This window comes from Sinocyclocheilus anshuiensis, unplaced genomic scaffold (assembly GCF_001515605.1).
Source record: "Sinocyclocheilus anshuiensis isolate Anshui unplaced genomic scaffold, SAMN03320099.WGS_v1.1 scaffold546, whole genome shotgun sequence".
In the NCBI taxonomy this organism is placed as follows: Eukaryota; Metazoa; Chordata; class Actinopteri; order Cypriniformes; family Cyprinidae; genus Sinocyclocheilus; species Sinocyclocheilus anshuiensis.
Window position 1 is genome coordinate 1,844,828 of NW_015542451.1, and position 12,599 is coordinate 1,857,426.

Consider the following 12,599-nt stretch of genomic DNA (forward strand, 5'->3'; position numbering starts at 1 on the left):
CTTCGCGCTGTGGATCGCCGGATCGGCTTTCACCGTGTACGAAGCGGAGTCCAGCCTGGGGGCGTCACATGTGGTTGCCGCAAGCCCACTCCGCTCACTCTAGCCGCCGGCCTCCACTCATTCTAGCCGCCGGCTTTTTTGGAAGGACACGACTAGAAATCAGTGGTTAAGTTGTATTTACAACTTTAGAGCATATAGAACATATCCTGCTCTATCCTTTCTCAGGACACAAACTCCTAATCTTGTTGTTGCCAGCGCTGGATGCTCTTGAATAAAGACATAAAATATTAAAGATCAAGAAGCCTAAATGCATCAGTGATTCGAACAAACAGTTCAGCCTGGCCAAAATGTGACTTGAATGCTAGTTTGCATTCTGGCTAAAATTGATCTAACTTTCCGACAGCCTTGATTTCACTCTCTGCACTGTATTTGTTCTGGTAAAACGGACAGAGATTTATGGGTTTAATATCACTCGATGTCTCTCTGTCCTCTGAATGTCAAGCACCAGCCCTGCATGATAAACACTTCACTGTACGCTATGGCGAGCACACTGCATGCTGCACTGCATTACAACTCTTTCATACAGTGGCTGTATTATTTTCCCCCAAATTTAAGAACAATTCAATTGTGGTTGAGCAAAACTGAATTGCATTTCACTGGGTCAAATTATACAAATGCAACTGCCTCCGTTTAAAATAATGGATTGTATGAGTGAGCATCCGCAGGGAGCTGGAGATGTGATACTATATCGATATCAGAGTCACGATATAATAATATACAACAACATATATTCATGGTTCCATGAAAAACCTTTAACATCCATGGAAACTTTTAATTGCAAAAAAGGTTCTTTATAGTGGAAAAAGATTCTCTAAATGTTCTTCACACTAAGAAAAAATACTTCTTTTAGAAACTGATCACTGAATGGTTCTTTGGTGAACCAAAAATGTTTTTTCTCTAGCACTGCTGCAAAACAAAACCTTTAGAACCTTTATTATTAAGAGTGTATAATGACTCACTACCTAAAGGCATTAAAAACAATACTGCTTCTTCCTTCTAAGAGAAATCTACTGTACCTCATCAGTGCCTACATTTTTCTCCTTTTATGAGCTCTTCCTCATTCAACGGTCATCTTTTTATCATTTAGACTCATTCTCACTCCAGTTCCTCTTCACCTGAGCAGAATTCCAGCCATAAATGCCACACTTCTATTTAGCTGAACAAATGACTGGCTGTGGGAGGATGTGGAGGGGAGCGATTGGCAAGCGATTTTGAAGAAGCCAAAGGAGATGAAGTGAAAAAAGACAAGCTTTCAAGTTAGACGTTTGTGAGGTCGTTTCTGAGCTGACACCCGTTTACTCCTGCTATTAAAAGGATAGTTCAACCAAAACTGAAAATTCTCTCACATTTACTCACCCTCATGCCGTCCCAAATGTATATGAGTTTCTTTCTGCTGTGTAAAACAAATGGAGGTTTTTTTTAAAAATAATCCATCTCTGTGAGCCCAAGTGGATGGGACCTTCAATGTTGATGCTTCAAAAACCACACGAAACAAACCCAACTGTAAGCCATACGACCCCAGTTGATCAATCAAGGGTGTGAGGAAAAATACTAACATGTTTAACTTTTTATTCTATAAACCATCGCTAGGAAAATAAATGCTGCATATTCATATTCATGAATTATACACAGCGCAATCAGAGCAGTTCAATTCTTGATGACTCTGACTATAATCTGAATCTTTTCAGTGATTAAAAAACATACAGTCTGATCAGTACAGTTTGATTTTTGATGACTCTTAAGAGCTGATTCTTTTAGTGAATCAAAAACAAGTAGAAGTTCGATTCTTGATGACTCTTATAAGCTGATTCTTTTCATTGAAACAAAAACATACAGCGCGATCTGTGCAGATCAATACTTGATGATTGTTACGAGACATTTCTTGTCAGTGAATCAAAATCATATGGTGCAATCTTTGCAGTTTGATTCTTGACGACTCTTATGAGCTGAATCTTTTCAGTGAATCAAAAATATACAGCGTGATCTATGCAGTTTGATTCTTGATGACCCTTAAGAGATGAATCTTTTCAGTGAATCAAAAATATAGTGTGTGATTTCAGTTAAAACCTTCATGACTCTAATGAGCCAGTTCTTTTCAGAGAATCAAAAACATACAATGTGGTCTTTGCAGTTGGATTCTTGACCACTCTTATGAGCTGAATCTTTTCAGTGAATCAAAAACATACAGTGCGATCAGAGCAGCTAATTCTTTTCAGTGAATCAAAAACATATGTAAGTGTGTTGTGAAATTCATGCAAGAAGTAGTCAGAAGTAATGGTTAATAGCATAAAAAAAGTATAAAATATTATTATTTTTTCTTCAGAAGACAATGATTTATCATCTGGGGTCATATGGATTACGGTCATGTTCGTTTTGCATGTTTTTTTTGTTTTTTTCTAAATACCTCCGTTTGTTTTTCAAAGCATAAAGAATGTCATATACATCTGGGATTGCATGAGGGATTAAATGATGAAAGAGCAGATGACAATGAATGCAAACACACTGCATTTTTAATAAACATAAAAATCACACCTGAAGATTTTCAGATAACATAAGGACTGCCTACTCGCTGTCAATCATGTAAAGCAGAACTCCACATAATCCAGATATTAGACTAGAAACTAGAAACATAAAGTTTGTTCTTGAGGTTTGTTCTCGGTCACAGGAGACGCAAGTTACTACGAGGTGTAAACTGCAACGTGTCTCACCCAACCACCTGAGACGGATCTCAGGTAAATCTATTTTTGGTATAGTCTTTCTTCATGGATGCAGGGAGGAACCAGTTGCTCTCAAGAGGAGTTCATGTGAATTGAAAAAAGAGCTAATCATTGCATTGTAATTGTGGTATGGATTGAGGAGGAAAAGTGGAAGCAGATCGACAGCAGAGGAGGAGGCATAATTTCATCAGGCCAATTAATTGGCATTGAGGGAAAATGTAATTTTGCCTCTTTCCAAAGAGATCTATAGGGATTGCAGTAAGGCTATCGATTGTGGTAGTTAAGTTGGGTTTGGAACAGGAGGGTGACGTGAGGCTTGATGTTCAGAGGAGTGAATCCTGTTATTCAATCAGGGAAATCAGCAACATTGGTGGTCACACTAGAGCAATGCTTCTCAAATAAAGAGTCAAAGATCAGTTCTGATTGGATCACGGAGAGCAGGAAAAATAAAAACAATCATTAATGATAATAATAACATGCAACAGACAATATATCATGCAAAGTTAGGAAAATAAATGCTATATATTCATATTTTATCTGTGTTATGAATGTGAGTTCAGTCTGTACTGAGTGCTATCCAATAAAAACAAATATACAATGAATCCAGTGCAGCCAAATTGACAAACAAATGACTCTGAGTCGGTTCTTTTGAGTGATTCAAAAATATACAGTACAATCAGTGCAGTCTGATTTTTGATGACTCTTATGAGTTGCTTCTTTCCTGTGAATCAAAAACATATTATGCAATTTTTGATGACTTCTATGAGCTGATTCTTTTCAGTGAATCACAAAATACAGTATGACCGTGTAGCCCAATTCCCAAAAAAAGTGACTCTTATAAGCTCAAAAAGATGAGTTACCCATCTGAAATTCGGTATAATTTATAGCATTAGCAGAGAAAAAATTTCCTACCCAGTGAGTCAGAATCCTTTCAGATCAAATCGAAACTGCAATTGAATTAAATCAGAAGGTTTTAAATCAGAATGAAATCGACAAAAGTACCTCTGGCTCAAGTAATAATAAAAAATAAAAAAACATTTCAAAGCTGCATGTTACAGCATTATGGAATATTGGAGTAAATGTTATATTCTTACACATTTTATTTGGTACTTATTATTTATTTTAAAAAGAATCTCAAGAGTATGACATCTATCCCATTACCCACATTCATAATTTTGACATTTAAATGCATTTTGAGGAATCAACAAGTTGTCTCTCAAATGCACTCCGGCCCTTATTTCTTTACCGCAGTACAAAATGACAAAGCGGTCTCAACAGACCACACATACAGCTTTATGAAATCTTCAATAAATCAGCTAAGCCACATTGGGGTGCTATATATCTGACTTTGTTATGCTCAGAGGTGAATTAAGTGCCTCCCTGCAAGCTTCAACAGAAGTTAATTGACGTCGCAGCTATGCACCTGAGAGAAACAGAATTCAATCCGCAAAAACAAAGGCCTCGTGGCATTTTCAATCAAGAACTGTTGGTTGTTCAGGGGAGGCGTCTGCGCACCTTCACTACTCGCTGAGGCTGAACTGATGGAGGAGGGACGCGTCGGACCCCCCGCCTCGCCCCGGGAGGCTTAAATCAGGATGTGATTGATCTGTTAAAAAGGTCACTGCTCTCTTGCTGGGCTTTGTTCAAATGTGAAGGTGAAGAGATGGATACAATCTGCCATTTTCTCCTTTTCTTTACCAGTAGGAAATCGCCTGACAAATGGAATGAGGCAGATAAAGAAGGAGAACAAAAGAAAGAGGAGAGCGAAGAGGATGGGAGGGGTCACTTTTATTGATACGGTAGCAGATATGAGATTATGAGGGGAGAAAAGGGGGAACCGGATTAGAGAAAGCTGCGAGCTGGACTCAAAACCACATTTCCCACATGAGCACCACAACTCAATGTGTCAGAGCATGTGTGCTAGTGCTACCCGAGTATTTGGTTGTATTTAAACAGGTCCAAAATATATGCAACATTTCTTGTTATGCAAGCTTCATTGCATTTAGTATTCAAGTCAGGTTCACTGGAAAAACGTGCCTGTGCAGCATTTCTGCAAAATAACATTATGTTGTTTCTTGTACGTTTCACAACACTTTCAACATGAAATGTCCAGTGAGTGGTGCTAAAAGTGAAACAGGCCAATGTGAATCTGGCAATGTTTTATTACTTTGGTTGCACGTATCACGGCAGCTCAGAAATGACATTTCTGGTGAATGATGCTAAAAGGTTCATGCTCTTCTTGTTTAAAAATAACTTAACATCTACACTGAACCCAACCCTAAAACTAACCGAAAGTGTTAATAAAAGATTATACAATTGCTGAAGCACCCATGGGATTTTATTGTGTTTCATGGGACTTGTACCCGGGCACTTCACATTACAAGTGCAATGCTGTACCGGGTGCGCAACCAAGCAAGTTTACTAAATCAAAAAAGCCAAAAATATGGAGCTGGACATGTGAAGAAAATGTGAAAAAGTATTAGTTTACAAATCATGCACTATGGTAAAAGTGTTTTGAGTTCATATATTAAAGAATCGTGCGAAAATAACTCTTTATTAGGGCTGTAACGTTACATGTATTCACGGTTCGGTTCACTCGGTCAGATGAAGAATATTTAATCAGCGGTGTGGGAAAGTTTCGGGCTCTAGAGATGCTGCATTGCAATCATTTTCCAATATATAATTTGTGTGGAATTTTTATGAAGTCTGTAAAGAGGAGAAAATACTCAATATAATGCATATTAAAGTAACGTCTATAAGTGCAGCTGCTTTGTTTACAGTGGTAACCACGAAACTCTGTATCGTTGCTGTTCCATAAGCGCCTCCTGCTGTCAGAGAGTGAATTTGCATTTTAATTCAGTCCGTCTGCTGTTTTTGTTTTGTGCAGGTGTCTTATGTAGCATAATGTCACAAATCTAACGTCAGACCATTCTGTTTTTGCTTTAAATTAAATCTTGAAATTATACAATCTAATTCAAATCAAAACAACTGCTCATGCTACATGTATGTAGCACTACTGTCTGTTCAAAATAAATGAAAATCTACATTTCCTGTTTTACTGAACTCGTATCGAACCGTGACCCCAAAACCGAGGTACGTACTGAACCGTGACTTGTGTGTACCGTTACACCCCTAGTTTTTATTAATCAATAATCTGCTCCTCTAATAATAATTTGTGTAAAAGGGAATAAAATTTGTTGGTGTTTTGAAGTGGAAATTGCAGTGAACTGTATTGTACTGTAGTGTACTGTACAGGTTTTTTTTTGAGTTTTGCTGAAATGTATGTAGATTTATCCAGTGAGCCTACATTCTCTCAGAGTCGCTATAGCTGACATAGCAGTAAACTGCCTTGTTTTCTTCTCGTTTAGGGCAGAGCAATCTTTCTTGGTAAGTTAAAGCTAGTTAAACTGATATTTTATAGCCAGTTACTTGAATAATACTACATTGTGTTTAATGGTACAAACATTTGCAGTGAAATCTATTGCCTCCTGAGAACTGAGGTTTGTTAGTGCCACAGTACTGCAGGAACACAAATTAAGTTGGTACAACAAGCATCTGCTCATCTGTGTTTGTATGCGTCTGACCTAAGATGTATACATAGTTAGTGGCAGACCTAAACTATGACTAAAGCTAATGCAGCAAAAGATACTGCATGAACATATAACTCATATACTGTAATGGCTTATAGGGGAAAGTGGATACATTTGCAAAGACACACATTGAATATGTGTACAAAAATGTAAATGTATTGAATATTTCCAATCGCTATTGCCTCTGTTGCCCAGGAAAAAAAACTGTGGGGAAAGCTGCCAGGAAGTGAATGGATGGAATTAAAGGGAAAAATAACATCGGTCAAAAATATGAAATATTATCTTAGAGTAATAAAGTAGAAATAAATAAGTATATATATATATATATATATATATAAATAGCCATCTTCCATTACAAAGTCTTGGAACCATTTGAAAAAGTGGAACAGATCCAAATCTATCCTTGTATATAAAAGATCATTCATTTTATAACATCATTTTTCATCAGTCTTTCTGAACATATAAATGCAGTGAATTGTTTAATTCTTAGTCCGTTCTATGTTTCCCCTCCATTATAACAGGACAGTTCTCAAATGCAAAAGCAACACTTTAGTAGGTTCTCATGAATATGCATAAAATGTATGAAAAACGGGATGAAACAGCGCTCATAAAGAGGCCTGGCTTTCATTAGCAGAGATGAGAAGCTCTACAACACTGCTTACACTGGAGAATTACAAATCAGCTGGCAAAAACACACTGCAATTAATGCTGGACGCGAATATAGAAGACCTCCAAATTGCTAAAAACTACTTTTCTGCTGCTCCTAAACAAGGTTTAGATGACTCTCTAACCATTCATCTTTAAGATCACTTTCTGGAATTAAACTCTTAAGGTTATTAAAATATATTATGGTTTGTTGGCTCGGGCATGAGAGCACTATTTTTCTCTTTTTCCCCTCTCTTTATATGAATAACGCTGCTGCCATTTTGTTTTCTGTAAACTATAAAGCACAAAGTCCAAACTCTGAAACGAATCATCAAATCTGGATGAAACTGAACCTTGAATCAGAGCAGTAAGAGACATTAACATCACAAAGAGCAAAAGCAGAACCACTGAGTGACTCATATCAACAACACCGCTGTCCTTTTCAGCAAAACTCCCACAATGCACTTGATTTCACAACAGATGAAAGATGAAACATGCTCTCCTTGATAAGATTGTAAGAGTCATGGTATAATGATGACAACTCTCTTTTTTGTCCAACCCAAAATTCAGACACTTTCATATCTGATAAATAATTGGAAACTAACACACAAAATACACACATTGATGAAAATGACATTCTGATGCTTTAACATGTATCTGTTCAATCTTTAACAGGAATATGAGGCTGGTACACCCTAGTGGACACATCCAACACTAACTACAGGGGCCTTACAAGTATTTGGACACCCAATGCGCACATTTATAAAATGCATAATATTTTGTATTATATAGCAAAAATGTAAACAAATAATGAACTAATACAACTTCTCAAGCAAAAGATTTCAGAAGAAGATTGATAGGTTTTGAATGTTCTTTGAAATGTATTAAATAATGAACGAAATCATTTAAAATATTAAAATAATTACAATTTTTAAAATAATAAAAAATTATTTAAATTAAAAAAAGAAATATGAAAATTAAATATAAAAAAATAAAATGTCAAATAAAATAATAAATAAAATAAAAATAAGAAAAGAATAAAACATTAAATTAAAAATGAACAAAACAAGAAAACACATTGTTTATACTCTATATACTAGCTCTGCAGCATTGTAAAGAGTATCCATGTCTTTTACATGACATTACTATAAATAAAAACTTCCTGAACATTTCAGGAAAGTGATGGTACGCCTCTATGCTGGCATTAGGAATTGTGGCATCATGACTGAGAGAGTTCAGTACCTGTGGCTGTGCCGAAGACCTTCCTGACGGACGGTGGTATTGAGCTGGAGGTCTGGTGGGTGAGCAGAGGCGATGAGGGCAGAGATCGGGACACTCCCTCCATCATACGGATGTGCTGCAGCCCCTCAGCCATGGAAAGCGGAGGCACAGCATAGTCCCCCTCAAAGGCACAGTCACTGTCTATACTGCCACCTACAGGATTGGAGGACACATGAGATAAAGAAAGTATGTCGTTAATGGGACCTGAGCGAAAATTCACGAAACATGTTACAGTAGGGCAGGTATTAAGATCTGTTTAACCCTGTAAAGCCTGACACATGAAAATAGTCTGAAAAAAACACATAAACTGAGCAAAAATATGCAATTTGGTAACGTTGTTGATCTTATTATATGGCCAAAAAATGCTGATTTTTATGACAGATAACAGACTACTTACATAAAATGCATAAAAACATATGCTGTTGGCCACGCACACACTGTAAAGTTTCAGGAGTGACAACTGCATTTAAATAAAGGAGTGAATTCTCAAAATTTTGTGTGTGTACGGGAACAGTACTCACTCTCGAAATTGCGATGACTGACACCATGGTAACCTTAGAAAAAATGTGCTGTCTTTCGTGTTTGGAATTCACTATTTTAAATTGCTGTAATAGTAATATTACAGCAACCAAAAACTTGTTTGGTCGGCAATTTTATCTAAACCTCTTTCGACAGAGCCATCATTTTTGTTTGTGTTTTGAAGGCTACTTTGCAGAGCCCGCTCTTGAAGGGCTGCCATGTCCATTTATTATAAGCAATGCTTATTAACCACCTTTCGGCTTGGCTCATAAAACAATCCGATTTATGGAATTAATAAAGTAGGCAGGTGCAGTTCGCAAAATTTTGTAATGTAGCTCATTTCCAAGATATCCCATTTGGATTTGAGTTTATTATGGGCTTGTTCTTATCTGTTGTTGTTTTTTATAGCGAGATCTGGCAACACTAATGAGTCAAGACATACCTTGTTCCCTGTGATTTCTTGCATCGCAACTCCAATACATTAACAACTAGTTGTCCAGTTTGCACAGAACTGTAAATGCGGTTGTCACTACCTGAACTTTTCAGGAGTCAATTCGGTTGTAGAATATGGTTGTCCCGTAACTTACTGAAGTGTGTGTGTACAGAACAGGATTAACCACCAAAAGGTGAATTGACAACCAAATTTAAGAGCACTATGTACAAATGTTCCAAACTGGTGGCCGGTAGTGTGTATGTGTAAAGTACTGAAGTTCGTCAGGTAAAGGCTTATTGTTGTAATTTAATCAATCAAAATGCCATTTTATTCCAAACATTACCTCTGGTCGGAGTCTTAAATATTTAGTAGGGTTATGTTTCGATGGTGCAAGGAAAATATATTTAGCAGTGCATAAGTTATAACTAGGCTAAGTTGTACCTTACGCACAGATATTGCAATCAGAGCTTACCTTGGCCAGTGAAGTTGTGAAGGGGATCCAAGCTGGCGCTCTGCAGGTCTATGGTCTCCTCGTTCCCGCCATCTGCAGAGGAGAAAGAGCAGAGCGATTGAGCACGAGGAGGAGGAGTGGGTGCTGCTTGAGTCCGTTCCAGCAGATACACCAACTGGGCATCCAGTAACCAGGTTCTAGTATGCAGGACTCCTAAAAGAGTGCTGGCGCACAGACCCTCGACACTCTTTTGCCGGGACCGCGACTGGCCCCGCACGGTGGCCATGTGTGAAACCGAGGGAAGCTTCCATTTTTTGATCTTCCCCATAATAAAGCCTCAAGTTAGTCTGGCGAGCAGTGACGGAAATGGACAGTTCTGCAGGAATGAACTGCATTGTGCAAGGAAATAGACAGCTGTTGTGGACTGCTCTACTTTTGAGGGTGTGAGAGGAGAGAGAATACAGTGGCTCTACTGTAAATGAGCTGTTCAATGATGGATTAGCATGGAGCTAACGATATCAGGATCAATTACTTTAGGCCTCGGGGGGCTGGAGAGGCCGGTCTGGCCTATTAGGACAAGAGTACCGCACGTCAATGAGCATTAGGTTCATCTCTGCAGAACAGACCTCTTTATAGATCTTGATCTGTGGCGGAACAAAGCAAACTTATCATAGAGGGGCTCTCATAAGAGCAATGCAGAGTGAAGCAACAAAAACATTGAGCTGGATGCCTAGATTGGCCCGAAATGAATCTTTTGAATCTTCCTTGAATTTTGAAGTGGTTTAATCTGTACAGGAATTACAAATGAAGGTCTGACCTGTGGTAATGAAATTAAAATAATGAAATGCATTTGATGCAAAAAAATAAATAAAAAATTAAACACTGTGCTCATCATGATACAAAACTCAGCCTAATCGATATGTGAATATTAGCTTCCTGAGGGTTAAGCACTGTACCAGCGCATACATGTGCAATGTAGGCCAGTGCTGGCCTGACTAATAACAACAACAACCTCTGGTTTCCCAGAGTCCAGTCTTGTGTTTATCCCATGTACAGGGTATTAGGTTCAAATTCTGGGTACAATCGAGATCACAATCAAATTTATTTCAACAACGATGATAAGCTCTGGACATTTTTAATTGACATGGATTAATCTAACAGCCGATCACACAGCAGAAATAAACGCCAAAACAAAACGCCAACAAAAGCCGGTCAGTGCATGTTGCTAATAAGCAGAAAAATCGCTATATTTTCATTTGATTACATTTCAAAAGATCGATTAAATTGTTAAAGTTTTATTAATTCAAATTAAATCTCAGAAAACACAGAAAGTAGAAATCACAGAATTTAGAGAAAAATAAAATGGATTTCATTCCCTAAATTAAAAGGAAGCTACTCTGTGGAGTTTAATTGTGAACAAATAAGTTATGTTTACATTTATTCTCAAGGTCTAACAAACATGTGGAAAGCATTTTCTTCCCCAATAATGTATATATATATATATATATATATATATATATGGATATTAATAGATAAATATCAATAATGTATTATATGAAAAATAATAATGTGATAACACTTTTGGCCATATCGCCCCGCCCTAGATGTGGGTCAAATTGCCCCTAATTGAATTCAATACAATTCACCAAAAATCACACTATGAAAAACAAAAAAATCAGGTAACAACAGTAAACCTTCAGCATTAATACTTCTCACAGTACATTACAATATAACTTTTTTTTTTTTATTATTCTTTTTCACAACTTTTGAAAATTAAAAAAAAAAATTCAATTATTATTTTATAATATTTTAAATACACTTTTTCTGTGGGCTTTCCTGAAACTCAAACAGTAGAGCATGGTGCTCGCAACTCCAAGATCATGTATTCGATTCCCAGCAAAATTCACATGCATGAACTGATAAAAATTATCTCCTTCAACGTAGTGCATGTTTCTTAAGATAAAAGCATTTGCCTAATGCATGAATGAAAATACAGTTAGAGGGTACTAGGGATGTTACGATTACCGGTTTGACGATAAATCATGATAAAATTCCCCATGGTTAGTATTACCGTTTCATTTTTTAATTAAAACTGTATTAGATTACCGCGATTTGAACAACTCGTGATAAATAAATACTGTCCAGCATAAAGCACAGTTTTAAGTAACAGTCTCACGTGCGCACAGCAAGCAGAGCAGTTTCGTTTTGAGTGAAAACAGGGCGGAAAAGCTGGGAGGTGTTAAAAGAGTGCTAAGGGAATTATACAAATAAATATATGAATGAATTAATTAAAGGTTCTGACTGTCTTCAGAAACGATTCGATGGCATTTTGTTTTCATCGTCGCTCCATGTAATACCTAAAGGAAGTCTTCTTAATCGCAATACTGCTTTGTCCTCAGAGGTTACGGGAAACAGCTCTAATTCAGCTTTTCCATTAGCGCCACCTGCTGTCAGAGAGTGGATTTACAGAGATCTATATTTACATTCAGTCTGTGTGCAGTTTCTGTCTGGACAAAAACGGACAGAATTTTTATGCCCTGCTGTCAATTTTAACCGGTTGATGAAAAACAAGCTTATGTGGATTCTACACATTTAAACAATTCAGATAAGTTATCTAGAATTATTTATGGAGCAGATAAAATACATATAATCTTTTATTAATCAATTATCATTTTGACATTTTGAAATGTGAGGTTTACCTTTTTATTTAACTTTTTAAAAGCTTTATTTGAACATTTACATTAGATATTTCAACATGCTATTAAACTGTTTTCAGTCAAGTTATTTAAAATCCGAACATCATTGGTAATGTTACTGTTTTAGTGATTATGCAAACAAAAAGTCATTTTATTTGTTGTTTGTTGATTTTTAAATATAAAACTTGGTGAAGTGATTTATGTGTC

At 36.8% G+C, this 12,599-nt stretch overlaps 1 protein-coding gene across 1 annotated transcript in view; it reads right to left on the reverse strand.

The window, feature by feature from the left end:
- Positions 1 to 12,599, reverse strand: part of LOC107693618 (protein TANC2-like) — a 94,952-nt gene that overhangs the window by 47,167 nt on the left and 35,186 nt on the right. Inside the window, exons 4-5 of the mRNA XM_016493067.1 lie at positions 9,718 to 9,789; positions 8,255 to 8,446 (exon numbers count right to left, since the gene is read on the reverse strand). Coding sequence (XP_016348553.1) covers positions 8,255 to 8,446; positions 9,718 to 9,789 — 264 coding nt within the window. The remainder of the gene's footprint in view (positions 1 to 8,254; positions 8,447 to 9,717; positions 9,790 to 12,599) is intronic.